At 36.3% G+C, this 18,139-nt stretch overlaps 2 protein-coding genes, 1 long non-coding RNA gene and 1 other non-coding gene across 7 annotated transcripts in view; 1 reads left to right on the forward strand and 3 right to left on the reverse strand.

Moving 5' to 3' along the window:
* Window positions 1-1,043: 1,043 nt before the first annotated feature.
* On the reverse strand, window positions 1,044-4,009 carry LOC113492702. 3 transcript variants are annotated; one of them, XR_003400523.1, is made up of 3 exons: window positions 3,670-4,009; window positions 1,571-1,736; window positions 1,044-1,346 (listed from the first exon to the last, which is right to left on the reverse strand). It is a non-coding gene; the product is annotated as an uncharacterized LOC113492702 (long non-coding RNA). The 3 variants fall into 3 exon arrangements; XR_003400521.1 differs by having other exon boundaries at window positions 3,646-4,007; XR_003400522.1 differs by having other exon boundaries at window positions 1,046-1,346; window positions 3,674-4,005.
* Window positions 4,010-4,940: 931 nt separating this feature from the next.
* LOC113492704 lies at window positions 4,941-9,630 on the forward strand. Its single transcript, XM_026870307.1, has 3 exons — window positions 4,941-6,390; window positions 8,798-8,992; window positions 9,336-9,630. Exons 1-3 carry the CDS (start codon window positions 6,294-6,296, stop codon window positions 9,515-9,517), a joined length of 474 nt encoding a protein of 157 aa, XP_026726108.1. The 5' UTR covers window positions 4,941-6,293; the 3' UTR covers window positions 9,518-9,630.
* An 856-nt stretch (window positions 9,631-10,486) lies between these two features.
* The window catches only part of LOC113492703 (filamin-C), an 88,842-nt gene continuing 81,189 nt past the window's right edge, over window positions 10,487-18,139 (reverse strand). For both annotated transcript variants that reach the window (XM_026870306.1, XM_026870305.1), the window contains exons 50-54: window positions 14,112-14,285; window positions 13,559-13,743; window positions 12,925-13,086; window positions 12,467-12,646; window positions 10,487-11,287 (exon numbers count right to left, since the gene is read on the reverse strand). In XM_026870306.1, the coding sequence (XP_026726107.1) occupies window positions 11,150-11,287; window positions 12,467-12,646; window positions 12,925-13,086; window positions 13,559-13,743; window positions 14,112-14,285 (839 nt within the window). In that variant the 3' untranslated portion in view covers window positions 10,487-11,149. The remainder of the gene's footprint in view (window positions 11,288-12,466; window positions 12,647-12,924; window positions 13,087-13,558; window positions 13,744-14,111; window positions 14,286-18,139) is intronic.
* Window positions 15,412-15,483, reverse strand: Trnaw-cca. Its single transcript has one exon. It is a non-coding gene; the product is annotated as a tRNA-Trp (tRNA).

Here is an 18,139-nt window from a genome sequence, read left to right on the forward strand (position 1 = left end):
TGCATTGCATGCATTCAAAATACGCACGTAAGATTTGTAAATTATTACTTCATTTTTTTTTTAGGAAGTACATTTTTTTTTATTTACAATTTTACAGAGTTAAATATTTACAGTACAATCATTTGCTATATACAAAAAAATAAAATAAAAACATAAACAATAATTAAATCAATGCATCAAAAAATTCATCGGCATCGCTGCCGGCTGGGAGTGTGCCCAAAAGGCTGGCAGCATTGCCACGTTGAATGGCAATGCTAATCCTCGGAGCGAGGTAAAAGCCAGACTCTGGCTCACGAGAAGTGTCAACGAGACGCTTTGCTAGGTCTTTAAAAAGCGTTTTGGCACTCGGCCCCCACGGCCCAAAAGTTTCAACCCCGAACGGCTCAAAGAAGTAACTACCAACTAGATTACCATATTTGCGCCGTTTGAGGTTTTCAGCAGCCGCGGCAGCAGAGCCAGCGCAGCTCGAAGAGCCGGGAAGGTGAGATGGCGCAAGAGTGTCGACACAAGTGACGTCCCACATTAAAGGCCTACCCATCTTCCAAGGGAACAAAGACATACCGTCCGGTCTCTTGCCATCATCGCGTACCAAACTATTAGGTTCTAATACAGCAGGTACGCCAACGGCAACAAGAGCTCGATGGATAATGTCATTAATATTCGCGTGACGAGCCATGCGACCTGCACTACGGCTGCATGATAGACCTTGGTGTCCGTGGCTGTTGACTACTTCACCACAGTGACAGCGATGCGGAGAACAAGATGAAGCACCTAGTCTTATTACTTCATTATCAAATCTTGATCTCATTATTAAATTTTACAAATCATTGTTATGTTGATAAATGCTGAATAGGTACTTACTAAAGTTCACCCTGTCCTCTTAATGGTAGAGCTTCATATATGTTTCCTAGTAAATCGTAATGCTCTGAAAAAAAATAATGTTTTGATGATATGATATATTTTCGAATTTCAAATTACATTAGATGGCAGCCTTCACCGCTTCCTAAGTACTTTTGCTGCGAGAGAAGAAACAGCAATGCAGTGTCAATAAAGTGTGATCATATAGATCTAAACCATAGACCATCTAGTAGGAGTCATGATCGACAACAATGGGAATTTCATATAAACAGAATTGAGTTGAATTTGTGATTGAGATCTCCATCCAATGTAGCACAAGAAAAGGTAAAAAAGAAGGAGAGGTTTAAACATAGTTACCTGCGACAAATTCCAAATGCGGAATATTAATCTCCAGATCAATAGATATTTCACCCTTTGTCAAGTTGAATGATTTTAAATGGTAACTTCCCAGTCCTGAAATCTTTCCATTAGTAATGTTTATGTCAGCACTGAAATAAAAACAATACACGAATGACTTTGCACTAGTGTGAACTGACTCTTAGGGTACGTTTCCATTGACGCAGAGCTGCGTAGTGGATGTTGAGTTAACAATAAATCTGAACTCGGAAAACTAAACTGAGGTTTTATTTAAGCAATGTGATCGGACAATTCGCGACTCGCTCTGCTTCAGTATAACGCACCCGCACCCTTTATTATTAAAACTTTCACTCACTTGAAAATATCTCCTGCAACGTTCAACCGTTGAGTTTCGAACACATATGGATCTAAAACAGGAACTCCTTTCTCCACATCACCGGTTTCAATCAAATGTCTTATTTCTTCAGAAAGGTGATTAATAATTGCTACTGGAATGAACCGATTGCCAGGTTGACTTACATCTAGAAATATATATTGTTATGATTTTAGAAGAAAGAGCGAGATGGCACTATGCGCAGTGTACAGCGCCATCTCTTTTCCAAAATGACAACAATCCAGGGAACCACTTCCGTAATATACGATGGCCGATGAATGAATGAAAAATGGCTTAAAATGACACTTCGTTTTTTCTTAAGCATTTTTCCTACACAATACTTGGAAAATCAGTATGGGACTGTACACTCAAGGCCAATTCATTGAATTTTCAATTATCTCGTTGGCATAATGCTTATAAGGGAATAGGAATTATTTCAAATTTAATCCAACTACCGTTGCTATTTACATCGGCTATTGTAAATAGCAGAATTGGGGCCCTGCTTAGCTTATATTACAAGCACTTCACTGGCGTAATAAAATTGATTTTGGTACCTACCTATGGTGGAGGAACAGTAAGTATTTAAATATAACACAGATATCACCATGAACGAAGATAAAAGTTTCATCTTACACTATTATTGACTACGGAATAGTTACTAAAACGTAACAAAACTTTATAATTCTTATAAAATATCTGTCTATCGCTATTTTTCACTATAATGTGAAAGGGACACCGTAAGTCTTAACGGTGATTTAAATTTGATGACCGTTTTAGTATTTGGTTTTAAATAGAGTAATTAAATTAACATTTTATATTAGATCACTTTACTAGACAAAGTTAAGTTAATGACTGGAACAGTTAAACTCAAATTGATCCATGAAATCTAACTTCAAAGTTACGAAATCCGGATTTTATTATCTGATAATTTAACTATGATTTTTTTGTTAGCACTGATTTGGTGGATTATTGTTTTGTAACGAAATAATCAATTGTTGTGTAATTACAATTAGGGCAGTGAAATAAATATACTGTATCAGTTTAAATACTTCATAATTTTTTATTTTGTTTTTGGATCAGGATATTATTATTGCTATTTTAAAAATAATTAAAAAATAACAGGCACAACAAAATATCGACTATTCTTTTGAGTTTTATGTATCTTCCGTTGTTTCATTTGAGTATCTCAGTTTTTTAAAATATTTCAATTAAAATATTAAAAAGATATTTTAATATGTCTATTAGATTGCTATTTAATATTTTGTTTATAAACAAAAAATATACGAGCATTCACATACACTAAAGCAAAGTTTTACGATCAGCACTCACTATAGGTACATCTCTCTAAGCCTTTGTGAAATACATGAAACGTTTGTATAATAAATTGAATTAATTTTCCCATGTGGTTTAGACCTCACAATGCCACAATACATATGGTATTAAGTCCTTGACACAATTTAAAGATAAAAACCGTTTTAAATGCATATCTGAGCGAATCGGCGCACCCGTCTTGACTAGGGTTTTATAGTACCATTGTTGCTTAACCATAACAGTTGGTCGAGACAGATTGTGTTGGCTGAAAAGGTTGTTGATGTTTATGGAGTGTTTATTCTAGCAGTGAGTCATTGTGATATGTCGACAGCCATGACAGACTGCACAGTTTAGATCTTAGATCGTTGACCTCAGCTGTTTTCTTTTATAAGGACATCAAGATTGCACGTCAAACACTGCACTGTGTGGTCCACACTTGGGTTCTTGTTCCGTGGTGTCTTTGTGCATGTAATTCAAATTTTTGTGAAACCTCCTTTTTGGTTAGGCGGGAGAATTCTGATGTGTATCCACCTGTTCATCAGAGGAAAAGAGCATTGCCATTATTAACACTGACCAAACGCAGATCGAGTCCCGAACGGTTCTTTTCACGAATTATAAAAACGTAGACTACTAAACCGTAGTAGACAGACTGAAATTTACAATATCGGCATAAGTTATTTTCAATAAATATAAGATAATAGAATTATTGGACAATTTTACATGGTTAAAAGAAATCTGCAGTGTACCTGCAAAATGTCACGACATTGTACCTACTAATGAATGTGATGAAGCACAGATAGGACCCGAATGACACATTTAGCTCTACATATATCGTTCCTTAGTTATTTCTTAAGTGGTAAAAAACACATCACATCGCTCACGCGACCTAAAATCGACCAGCCTCTATCAAATTAACACGGGTTAACAAAATGACACATTACAGCCGTATATATTCTCAAATTAAAACGGATACTTTTACATTGACATGTGACATTTTCATTGACAAATTACATCGACAACATACTTTATTTGTACCTTTTTCAAGAGTTTAAGCCTCAGACCTTGAGCAAAACATTTGAGGCGTGGGAAAAGACATATTTTTAACATTCACCAATCAAATCTAAAGGAAACACATGTCTTTAATATAATAAATATGTGATATCGCATATGTATAGTCCATACAAACGTCAAACGGATTGCTTCATCGATAGTTACGACTGAGATTTATCGTCCTGTATTATTTGTGTTCCGATTGAGCGCACGCGCAGCCAGATGTCAAAAGCTCATCAAAATGAACAAACAGCCGTTGACATAACTAATAGTTAGAGCTAAGAGCACTACAACACTCGTAAATCAATTAGAAGCCGACGCTTAGACCGTAAAATGATTTTTTTATGCTCAATTTAGTGCTCGCGATCGGTTTGGGCTGTCTAGAAATAGGTCAACGAGCTGGCGCAGTGGGACGTTGGAAGGAAACGAAGATTTATCAACAGTCTCTTGAAATTACAGGCTAGGAGACAAATTTTCGTTCAGAGGCTAGATGTAAGTATAGGATCTCCTCAAGGCAATGCCAGTTAGATCCAATTAAAGATCCCAAAATGTCTGACACTTATGAAAGTCAATAAACCTATTTCAAATATAGCTGATTGTTCTTGATAAACTATTAACGGATATGGTAGCTGTCAATGAGATAGACTCTTAAGACGAAGATATCGTGGTAATTGTTATCGTGCATTAAGAAATGGACTTAATATAGATGTGTAAAAAGACTGAAAATGGAAGACGGCTGTGAGTCTTCTTACGCAATTAGAGACTTTTAAGTAGGTATTAAATGCTGTAAATGCATAATTAGTAAAATCACTTGATAAACAGTAGGCCAAGTTTCTAGGAGCTGCAGTCATGAATACGTTTTTGGCACCAATGTCAAACGTGCCAATGATGAAATGGCCCGAAATTGCGCGTTTCATCACACGGCGCCAACGGTCTGCAGTATTTTTAATGTTTCCGTTACTTGTACTAATCGCTGAAAATCGTTCTTTGACTTAAGACTGAGATTGAGATTAAAAGTACCTAATAGAACGAGGTAGATTCGAGGCCTCAGAGCATCGTTAATACTCAATCGTAAAGATAAGGAATAATTAACACATTTCCCCCAGGAGTACATGTAATCGCATTCCTTGAAAATGTGTAATAGACTAATTGATCACTTTAAAAAAACATAACTGAAGAAAGATTAGTCGGGAAACGACTAAAAGCATTTTCAACACGTTAAACGAAATTTAATTTAAGAATTCCATAACTTTCTTGCTGGCTAAAAATAAGTGCATCAGACAAACAGTGTATCTCATAGAAACACATAGTAAAAATGCCACAGTTTATGTGTATACGTTTTTAATCAGCCATAATACTATTTTTAGATTTTTAACTCGGAGTTTGGATATAAATATCGCACATTCACAGCCGCTGTAGTTAAAACAATAAATTCTTCGGGTCGGTATCTGTTATCCTAATGCCTGTTAAATTCTATTTCGCTCAAGGTCGCGTTACCTTGCCCTATAGGCATTTTCAAGGAAATATTGGCTATCGGTGGCAATTAACAAAAAGTCTTAATTGAGGGCCTCGTAGGGTGCCCCACTGCTACGCATGCATTATGCTGCATGCTACGAAATTACGTAGCTTTTTTCTTACTTATTGGATTTCCTAACAAAGATGCAACATTTAGGTATTTATTTTAGAAGATTTTTCAGAAGATAACCTGTTTAATACGGTCGAGTTGAAATTGTTAAGATCAGTATTAATCTTAGTGACTTGCTTCATATTGCATAAACTCACTTATGAATTTTAATTCATGATTATTGAAAAAGTTACGTATGTGTATAATATAAATAACATTTTGTAATATAATCTGACCATCTATCTCTCTAGCTATTTGTCGAACATTTTTACACGGGTCAATAACTAAGTAATTAAAATTCCTAGAATTGAACATTTTGAACTATTCTTGAATGTACATTTCAAATGCATGTAGCACAACATTTAATCAGTTGCAATATAATCGAATACAATAATAGTCTGGGGTCAAATAACCAAAGCTTAGGTATTCCAAACAGGCTGTATACTGTATCCTCTAGCAATTAATCTGGCCTATTGTAGGCACCTCTTGGACAATATTTCGTCAATGTATAGTCTCCTATTTATTCTACTCTCGGCGAGCACATTTCGTTCAGTAATCGTTGACCTGCCTTACATACACGGTACACCATAGAGTGAACGACGACGGCTAAGGACGCGCGGTACCTTGTTCCTTCGAAATTTAAACTTTAAAAAGAAAAATGTTTTAGTCATTGGATTTTGGACTTTTTGATTTTGTTTTTCTTTTTTGTTGTTGTTGTTCATGTGTAGCGAGATGTGGAGAAGAGTTTTATGTGTATCCGTGTTTTTGTACGCGATAGTAGCTCATGTCACCACTGCGCCTGCGTATTATCATAACTGTAAGTATTGTTTTTTGAAAGTAAACGGTCGTAAATTGTGCGAAATCATTCATTTTTGGAAATACATTGTTTGAATAATTTTAGAATTGACATTATGAGTTAGTATTACTGTACTCGGATTACCTTTTAAGAGTTTGACTACCAATATAATATTTACAGCAAGTATGCTATTTATTATATACATTCGGGAATCATAGTTATTTAAATCCAATAACACTGGAACTGATGGTCTAGGAGAAACAGTAGCACCATAGGCTAGGTAAAGATCTACAATTAAGGGCCGGCAATTAGCTATGGAAACTAAGTACCGATAATAATGACTAAAATGTATTATCTTATCAGCACATACCTAGGTCTGAAGGGCTAGGCAGAGGTGTACAAATATAATAAATATTCTTAGATATCTACATACCGGTAAGATAAAATTCCGCAAAATGTAAAAAAGAGTTCCTAACTTAATTCGTTCCTACTTTATTTAATTGTGATTGTTACAGTTTCTTTTCTTGCGTATCTACGTATTGGGAAATTCTGAAAGGAAAACGGTTTGTGTAACTTTATCAAATAATTACCTAAATTATTTTTTCACGACCTTTTCCTCAACTCGATTAATATATTGAAGTTAGTTGGATAAAGTTACCTATTCTAGTAATGTACAGAGAGCGACTGTAGCTAAGGACTTTCGTACACGTGGTAACTCTCTCAAACTAAACCCTATCTGCAATAACTAACTATATTATTTAAATAACTACATTATAATAGATATAAAGACTACTATATTAATAAAGTGACTCACCCAGAGTCAAAAACTGAACTGAAGGGCCAAGTTTATGCCTTGGTTTTTGACTTCAGTGACAAAAAAAATGTACATACATATTTCGCAAGTCTTAGTCTCAATATATCTTTGACACCTTCATGTGAAATAGTTTTTACCTTATGTGGGGTTCAAAAGTGACTCCAAATAGTTTGTGTTATACTTGACACGGTGCTGCTCGCCAAGTGTACTTGCAACATACTTGAACTTGGCTCGACAAGCTAACGCGTGTCTCGATCTATGGATAATATCCTGAAATTAGTCTGAACGGACTGCCGAATAGTATAATGTGTACGACAAGATAAGTATTTGTGTGTTTTCTTCTTTACGTAAATGACATTTGAATATTGAAACTCACAGCGACACGACTATTAAATTCCTGAGTTCTTGAGCCATTTAAAAGAGTTAATCCTATGCTAAATTCCCCACCGCGTATTACATCAACACCACATACTGTTGATAGACAATGATAAATGCGTGTTTAATTCGGACTTCTACGATCATCGCGTTCTTGACTCTCAACGGTTCAAGAGCGGAACGAATAGGTGTCTATTACTCTTATCCACATTGAATACAGGAACAATTTACAGTTCCCTGTTAATTGATTGACCTACTTATTTATCTAACATTTTGGGTATGCTAGAATTGTTTATTAAAAATAATGGTACTGGTAGTACAGTAGTAACAGTAGGTATTTAAATAACTGTGTGTGTAAAAGTCAGCAGTATTTTACTTGTCATCTGAAATTGCTGAGTGCAACTAGATAGGTAGTTTTTATGAGTTTTTTTTAAATATAATATAATTCTACGTAGGAAGTAGGAAGCATGTGCCATGATGATCTATCTAATAAATTATGGTACCTATGTAAAAACATTAGTATATAATAGGCCGTATTGAATAAGCTGGACTAAACACTCATGAGAATAAATAAAGTTATATTATGAAATGTAGAATGAACATTTCACGATCTTACGAGGGAATAGAAGCCGTGTAATTATCCATGCACAGCACACCTTTGGTTACGTACAGACGTTGAACTAAGTTAGGTACCTAGGCCTCCTATTTTCATTGTAAACAAAATATGAAAGAAATTTCTAGTGTAAAACTATAGAAACAAGCATTTCCTAGTATTTAGACTGAAGATTCTCGCTGATAGTTTTACATAACAAGATAAAAGAAGTCATTATAGAGACAAACTGAGTATTTCAATGATCACGTACCTACTTAGTATTTTCCCTTACTTGATATTTTTATCGTCATGCGCAATTGGACCTTGCATAGTTAAACTTTTAAAATGTTTGAAAGTCCCTGACGCAAAAAAGAATGTCATAAGTTTCACCGCTACGCCTGTGGCATCGTAGCTATAAAACGGGTAAACCGATTTCGATAGTTCGGTTTTTTATTTAATTTTAAAGACAATTTTATATGACAGTTTTTATTAAAATCATCTGGCCATGTCAAGATCAAGAGCTCAGAAACTTTATTAAAAAAATCACAATGATGTGTGACGGTTGATTGGAATACCTAATACGTACTTCAAACCTCGACCTCATTTGTTTCAAAATTTGACAAAACATATTTCACTTTTTTTCACAGCTCGCGGGCCGTTATACACGGTAAACAATATACCCGATTCTCATCGGAAGCCGTTCATAGAAGCCCGGAACTCGACGTACCACGGTAGCGGGCCGCGCGAGGAGGCGCGTGCTATGTGTTCCGTCAGGACGCAGGAGGTCAACGCTACTGCTAATGCCACCATCACTAGGAGACTGCACGGAGTTGTTACTTCTCGTGAGTTGGAATTGAATAAGTACCCTACATTATTTAGAACACTGTCTAATTATGGCTTCAGTCAAGATATTATGTCTCAGGTTCTTCTTATATTTCAAGAGCCGGCATCACATATTGTCACCATATCCACTGCCTGGCACCTGTCACGCTGGATTTTTTTAAAGAATCTCTTTTCGAATTTAGATAAGTCTTGCAGGAATAGAAGCCTAGCTCGAGAACTTAAAAAGACGTGACACGTTTTAGTTTTCAGATTATCTGATATAATATTTTATATCATTTTGAAATGCCAGATGAAGGAAGTAGCTCTGCGCCCATACTAACAATTTTTTTAACGTTTTTACAGGAGAGCTTCACAGCTCGATACAACGCCTGGAAGTGATAATCTTCGGTCAAATGCAGCAACTCTGGCAGAGCTTGGATGCGCTGCGGACTCAGCTGGCAGGCGATAGTCGAAGTGCTTACCCGGCGAGGAACACCGTCTCATTCAGATACCAACCTCATGGGATATACAATCAAAATCATTAACTTTATATTGGCTAACTATAAAAAATCCATTTTACAAACTTAAGCCGTTATCAAGGATAGGTACAAGAAACGGTCCTTTAATCTAGAATTATGAAATTTGCCATGAGGCTATATTGTTGTACAAATGTACAATGTTACAAATGTACATTGTACAATGTTGCACAAATGTAGGAAATAAACAAATTGTTAAATAGCGAAAAAATATTGCGATCTTATTTCTGTACTATCGTGCAAAAATTTATCTTTCGTACAAAAGCCGACCATAAGGACAACAGAGCCGACTCCTACTTGTTCTTTTTTAAACTAATTGGTTGTCTATGGCCATGAATGATTCGTGTATTTGAATGTAGAGCAAATGACGATTGATATTTAAATGTATAACCTTACATATTGTTAGGATTAAGGCGAGATAGATGTAGACAGCTGATTGTGTAACCTCGGCAATATAACAGTGGTGCTGATAAAATGTTGGAAAATTATATTTCGTTTTTTAAAGCAATTTTTAAACAGTTTTTTTTTACAATATGGACTGAACTGTTATTGGGAAAGAATAGAATATTCTTTATTGCACACCAAATAAGTACAGGATTGTTTGTTTTGTTCATATTTCTAGATCTGCGATACACAAGCTAATCCATAATCCATCCATCCATTCTCTATGTCTGAAGAGTAAAGGTTTCAGGTACCTAATGTAATTAGTAAGCTGCTAATTGATTTAAGACAATTATGATGATCCATGTTGTTGTTGAGTTTCCCATTTACAACTTTTCTGTAAAGGGTCAATAAAGTGTGAACTGAAACTGCAGTTTACAAACTAATTTGAATCTTATAGTGATGAGCAAAAGCACGCAGCCCTGAGAGCTCAGTCTGCTCTTACGGCCGCTACGCGCCGCTGTTTTATCAGGGTGGGAGGAACTGTGAATTTAAATCGATGTCGATAAACAAAACAATAAAACAAGTCATATTTATAAAGTTCAATTTATTAACAATTAGTAACTGAATAATTCAGCAGCTTACGGTGTCAAATACATTTGTGTGGTTAAAGCATTTGACGCCGTAATAACAATAAACAAATACCTCGTTAGTTACAAGTTAAGTTAATCATGTAAACCTAAATGTCATTATTAATAAATATTAACAAAGTATTATGCATTTATCTCTTAAATTACATTTAGAATTTTGCATTAGAATGTATGTACTTATAGACAATACAGAGATTCTATTAGACTATTATATTATAATTTAAATACTTTATTCCGATCATGGCGGCTTCCCATAGATGACAACTGAAGAATATAGTTTTGCCTACTACTAGCTACACTTACATATGGACGGAATGTTATAAAGAATCACTATTACAATACAGTAATTCATGGAAGAATTTATGAACAACGCTTTACGATACAAAAATTTGTTCGTTCAGTTAACGATACATACGTAATGTATTAGAGAAATACAAAATGTTGACAACACATGGTCAGTTAGAAAAAAAAAGCAAACCGATAACGCGTCTTTTGGGCACACAGAACATTAAAAAAATGTCTTGTGTGTTGACTGTTGGCATTTAAAAGGTTATTATTATTACTTCATAGTATCAATATTTGTGTAAATATTGTTTGAGTGATTGTGTTGTCAAGCGGCGGACGCTTGCATGTAGCGGCGCAGTTCCTCCTGGGTGTCGAATATCATGACGGGGAATGGCGAGCCGGGAACGTGGCGGTTGGCCCATCGCACTTCCACGCGGTAGTCGCCGGGCTCGGTGGGTGAAAACTGGAATAAAATGAGAATGTTTACAATTTGTTGAATCATCAAAAATCTTTCTTAATTCAATGAGTCATGGTCACCTTGACATCATTGGAAGGGAACTTGTGATAATAGAGAGACTCCTCTACCTTAACATTACATTTTGTCATACAATGCTCATGTAGCGATAACAGAATTAAAATGAATTCTCATCAAAATTGACTCAGCGGTTTTGAGTGAAAGCATAACAAAGTAAACTTACAGCGACATTTAGTTTCTTGTTTATAATAACGGTAAGGAAGTAAACTGTTGTAATTAGAAATCGTTATTTAAAATATTCTCCAACATCGCATTATTGTAGACGCAAAATTCAAATAATAGTGATACAACTGATTGTAACAAGAACGTTGATAACACTTTTTAAATTAGATTTAAAAACAAAAATACGCAACAAAGGTGACAAAGGAGGTTGAGTAAATATAATCCGTATTATGATCTTTATCAGAAGCGTACAATCATGCGATATCTTATTATCACTACTATGAAATGGAATTCTTCAGACAATTACTGATTAATGCGTCATTAAGATCGAATATCGTATACACGTAGTATACGATATTTGATAACAGATTCGTGATTTTACGATTTGTTTTTGTATTAAAATACTTTTGATCTTGAGATATACTTAAAGAAAAATATTGAAAAGTTTTGCAACGGACAGTAGTCGAATATGAAGTTCAATTTTCTACCGATAATTTATTTAGAAAAGAATGTGAAACAAATAGTAAAATTTCTCCATTTAATTAATATTTGACATAAGGTTACAGGCACAAATTGGGGGAGACCTATATCGATCGGTGGACCTTAGGCTAAATTGTACTATATTATGGTTTATTAACTATCCCTATTGCTTCTTTAGGACTTATTTTTGAATTTTATTCAATCAGAGCAAGTTAGTAAATAATAGCATCGTCCTGTGAATAAAAAGTTTGTTTAAACAAATATTTCATCCGTCCTTGGGAAACATTTCCAGATAAATATCGTATATTTCTTTTGTCGCATGACCAGCCCGAACTTTCATACGTTGCACCATCTTGGATGCGTTTAATCATTGCATGTTTTCATTGACATTTTGAAATCCACCTGATGGACTAACTACACTTTTTTCATCAAATACCTCATTAAGTAACCTTAGTTTGAACGTACCTTGCACAGTATAGTGCGGTCCTTCTGGCTCTCGCGCTGCATCTCTACGCGGAAGGCTCCCTTGGGCCCGCGCACGCGCACCGTGAGCTGGCCGGCGCCCGCGCCGCGCGTGTCGCACAGGAAGCGGGACTGGAACGTGGCGAGCACGCCCGGCTCCACGCCCGGACCGTACACGCGAACCTGGGTAAATGATGATGGGAGATGTAGAAGGGGATTGTGTATTTTTGGATACGATCTTAAGGGAAGTAGGTTAACTGGATATAAGTAATTTTGCTGAACATAGAAACTAGATTTTAAAGTGAGGGTTCTGATTATGAGAGCCAGATGTCCACCATGCGGAAGTTATTCTCTAATTAATATCATTATTTAGCTTCACTCTTTAGGTTTTCAGAACAATACTGTTACACACTGTAGTATGACAGCTGGCGTGTTACTAACGAGTTATAATTCGTAGTTACCTTCGAGGGGTCTGGGGCCCCGGCCACCTTGAGCACGAAGGGCGAGCCGGGCACGTGTTCCCCGGCGAACTGTATGCTGAGCATGTGCCGGCCCGCCTCCGCCGGCTTCACGTTCAGCGTGAACGTGCCGTCGCCGTGCTCGTATAGCTCGCAGTACGCCACCTGTATGTAGGACAGTAATTAATGATATTGCTTGATAATGGGACAGATTTATTTATGTTTTTGTATAGAGTAGAAATGAGTGAAATAATAATACTTCTTGGGGTGCATCTTGTATCACAAAATAAAGGAATGTAATTTCCATAACGAAGGGAGAATTAATGCTATTAATGAGAGATCCTTATCTCGGCACCTTTAGAAAATTATGCAAACAAAAACGTTTTTTATTTATCTTCTGGAACTTAATTGCGGAGAATTAGCCACAAAACTCTTGGTTCATTTTTATATTACTTGGTGTAAAGCGTTAACCCACACCGCAGGCACGCTACGTGAAAGTGTATCGGACTCTCGGTGACAATTAACGTCTTATTGCTGTCGCCGCAGGATCGCGTGCTTATGCTATGCGTGGCTCTGCAGCTGTTTGCCCTGCCTTTCTTTACGACAATGTGTTTGAGCTAGTGAAGTGTGTGTCCACCTTGTTGGGTCCGGTGCAGTGCGCGGTGAGCTCGCCGGGGCCGGCGCGGCGCGTGTCGAGCCAGGCGCGCAGCTCGCGGCCCAGCACGCCGCCCGCCAGCCCCGCGCCCGAGCACACCACGCGGGACGCGTCGCCGCCGCCCGCGCCCGCGCCGCCCGCCGACACGCTCACCGACAGGGGACAACCTGGCACAACAGAACTTGTTACAATATACTTCTAAAAAATGAGTTTTTTGGTAATATAATGAAGCTCCCAAACTAGACGACCAAGATCAGCACCCGCAAATTATTTTACCTCACAAATTAATGTTGCTACATTTAAATAACCAACAACCAACTAGCTTCTGCCAGCCGCTTCTTCCGTGTAAATATCAGTTACAGAGAAAAGTGCCTTGAAACACATATACACAACATTTACCATAAATGTTATCACTGAACTCTTGTTTTATGAAAACCGGGCCAGTCAATTAAGAGTCGAGAGATAAAAAACACTATACTAAGCAAACACTATTTTTTTTTATATTAGTGAGGTATTATGATGAATCAACTGCTACCTTTAACAAGTCGTCCAGCCCACAGCACTCTGAGCTGGTGGTCGCCGGCGCGGCGCGGCGTGTAGGTGGCGCGCCACAGGCCGGGGCCCGCCGCCGCCAGCGCCACGGGGATGCTGTCCCCCTCGGGGGACATCAGCGACGCCTCGGGGGCGCCGGGCCCTGCTGCACTGCCATCTGGAGGCAGAAACGATCCTTATAAATAATGATGTGTGTACTCACTCACAATGACCTATACGAACTCACTCACAATGTATCTACAGGGTTATTTTAGAACTACAAACCAATTTTTATCAGATCTATATTTAACAAGTCTCTTATATCATTTAAGCTATTCTATTCCTTGTGCATTATGCTTGAATGTTTGTGCAACCCCCGCGACACAAGGATTAAATTCTTGAGGGCGCGAGACGTTTTCGTATTTTAAATAAACCTCGTAGATGTTTTTCAGAGGATTGTGAAATAGAAAGAATTATTAGACTATAATATATAAAATATATCTGCGACGTTCTGGAGATTAGTCACCTGCAGCAGATTAAGATTTAGACGAGTTTTAGAATAATTGTTTTGGATCCAAAGTTTTTGAAATTTAATTCTATTCAAAGCATTGTGTCTTAAATCCTTTTTCAAACTCCACTATATATCAAGACAGAATATGTATCTAATCATTCATATTCTGTCTTGATTCTTAAATAAATTTAAGTTGCAGTTTTGTTGAATGAAAATAAAAACTATTTTCATTTAACATAGTTTTGCAGTAGCGAAAAGCGATATTATACCTATATCATTTTTGTTAAAGTTCTGCTCGAAAAGTAATGCTACTATATTATTATGCAATTATTCCTGTTGTGCGTGATGATTTTGGCAAAAAATTCACTTGTGCTTAAATATGATTATGAGTAAACAAATATAATTATATTAGTATCCGATATCCGAAAAGTCATCCGATATTATACTATTAAGGCCCGATTGTTCAATCGTCAGATAAATTTATCTGAGGAATAAATATGGCCGTTTGACATATTTTCTGTACAAAAGCTGTCAAAACGTAAACATATTCGTCGAATAACAGTTATCTGGCGATTGAAAAATCGGCCCTAAGTGTAGTGTAATATATTAAACAGCAGTGACGTCGTAAGGAAAAAAAAATGATACAAATATCTATAATTTTCTTGAGGAAATTCTTTCAATTTAGGATGTGAATCTGAATTGAATATATCTTCCGATTTTTTTAATGTTTCAGATTGTTTTATAATTTATTGGTAAATACTTCGAACAAAAAGGAAGTGTTAGACGAATTTTTTGACCCCGACGTGATTTGAACACGCAACCTTCTGATCTGGAGTCAGACGCGCTACCGTTGCGCCACGGAGTCATGTAATAGTGACGCTGAATTTACAGTTCCCAATGAAAAATAGTATTTGTGACGATAAAAGTAACTATATTGGTATTTTAGGCATTTATTAAATACTAGCAGTTTCCCGCGACTTCGTCCGAGGTTCACGTTTTTTAGAGTGCACCTAACTTCTGCCCTTATTTCTAAGACGTTCATTACTTGCTGTGTTCCTATTAATCATCATTTTGAACCATACCTCCGATGCAGGAATATGTGGCGTAGTCAATCCTAGGAGTAAACGTGAATGCACTCCATTCCTTATTAATTCAAGGAAAGCCGCCATGTCTTGAGTCACATCCGATAGGTGAGATGATTTCAACATCGTTCAAAGAATGTTGAAGGCGATCAGGTTTCCAACGTTCGTTGCGCTCTTCTTCTGTCTCTTCATGCCATACTCCAGTAATTGTTTCTTTCTCACTTTCAAACTGATTATGAATATTTTGTTGTATGCTTGTTTGGTACAATGTATGATAGTCCGTTCATCACTCGTTTCAAAATACCTGTTAGTAGATGTGCGAATTCGCTGAGAACTCAAGCATAATTCTCTATCAGGGAACGACTCCATTCGCGAGACGATGCGTGCCGTTCACGATCATTGGACAGTCGCGCATAATGCACTTGTCTCTCGAGATCTAAAAGCAGATGCGTAGATACGCTGAGAACTTAAAATTTCTACGGAGCAACTTGCGGCCTGTGCATGTTCTCGAACAGCAGCAAGTCTCTCCTGACGCTCCTCAGTATGATCCTATTTCCTGTTGCTTTATGAAATCTTTTGATTCTCAAACTTTTGGCTGATTTGGCACTTAGGAATGCCTCTTTCTAGGCATGGTTATAGTTTTATTCTGAAGTAGTAATAATTTAAATTTAAGTGACTACTCCCACGCGTTAAAGGGTATTCTACAGCGCCACGAAGATAAATAGAAAAGGAAGTTATCGATAAAAGAAAATAGTTCATAAATGGGAGTTTTTGCTGAAAAAGCAGATCAGTCCTAAACTGTTACCGCCTTCACCACGTAAAGCCCAGCTTGTGCTATCTTTGTAATTATACCGTGCAATTAGTGAGCTGACCTTTGATTTCCACATCAGTTCTTAAATTCTAAAAACGTCGTCAGAGAATGATTATTGCCTTATAAGCTTATAGCTTTTGCTTTGATGTCATTGCTTTATATGTTAAAGTGTAGCTGGACTCTTGGAGTTCTACAACAGCTGTTCCAGATCTTTTAATTTATTCGCGTAGCAGAAAATGCTCATCACGCGAAATATTTTTTGCTATCGCACCCTTTTTGTATCTCTTTCAGCTCAGCTGATCAAGTGCGATTCTGAATCAGGTGTTCAAGTTTCCAAGCTTGATTATAGCCTATATGTTACCCAGACTTAAGACCTATAAAACACTCAAATCCGTAAAGTAGTTCTGAAGATTTTCGTGTACAAACAAAGAGACATATACTTTTTTGGATTCTTGCTCTATTACTGTTCCTAAACAACCCCTAATAATTATTTAATCAATATTTCATTATAAAGACACAGTCTATTTACTGTTTTATTATATTTATATTACCTACTCTTACTCTACTCCCATCTGTTACTCTCTTTTACTTTAATTTACTCTTTTCCTTATCTTTCGGTACCGAATCAGGGGATGATTGAATCAGTCTTGTATACAAAGTCATTTCTTTTTATAAGGATTAATACTAAAGTAAAATGAAAGACCTTTGAAAATAACATTATTTCATCTATAAGCTTATACTCGTGATAACTTCTAAACGGATTGGCTGATTTAGATGAAATTAAAAGTATTTTACTTCTAAATGAATACTCTCGATTACGAAAATCCTTATTTTGATAAGGGTTTACAGTAAAAAAAAAAGGTATTTAAGAGATTTACAAACCCGTAGTACATCATTTTGTTCTATTGTCAATGGTTTTAGCAGCGTACGCAGAAATAGGTTCCCGATTTTACACCTATGGTTACAATATTGCAATTTTCTTACGGAATTCTAACATTTTCGAAAATAAATTATATACTATGTTCAGCGGGTATAATGTAGCTTCTCGATACTGAAAGAATTTTTCAAATCGGTCCAGTAGTTTCGAAGCCTATTCATGTCAAACAAACTAACAATCAAATCTTTCCTCTTTATAATATTAGTATAGATAAATTCAAAAGGAAAACCACTTTGCTTTTTGGTTTTATAAATTTGAATTCAAAAGTTTTATATGGTATTTTTATAAGATTTCATATATCGCGATGAATATGAGATTAGACATTAGTCTAAACGATTGTCCACGCTATGTTGTTGAACTATGTTCCGTGAGGGTCGTACCTCAAGCACTTGGTAGGTGATCACAGATAAAAACATAAGCTTATAATTTTAGGATTCTGTCGATAAGCTTTTAAATTGGGATTTTTTTCGTCTTATACATAACATATTTAGATATATGTTGTAATGTCAAGTCAGTTTAAACTGGTCGTTATTTAAAGATAACGATGTGGCTTAAAATATCGTTAATAGAAAATAAATACAAATACATAAATAGCGCTCACGCTAACATTTAAGTATTGTAATAGGTATTTTGTTTTCTAAATTCAAGGTGTTTTATTTGACTCATATAAAGGGAGTGCAATAAATAGATA

This window comes from Trichoplusia ni, chromosome 4 (assembly GCF_003590095.1).
Source record: "Trichoplusia ni isolate ovarian cell line Hi5 chromosome 4, tn1, whole genome shotgun sequence".
Taxonomy (NCBI): Eukaryota; Metazoa; Arthropoda; class Insecta; order Lepidoptera; family Noctuidae; genus Trichoplusia; species Trichoplusia ni.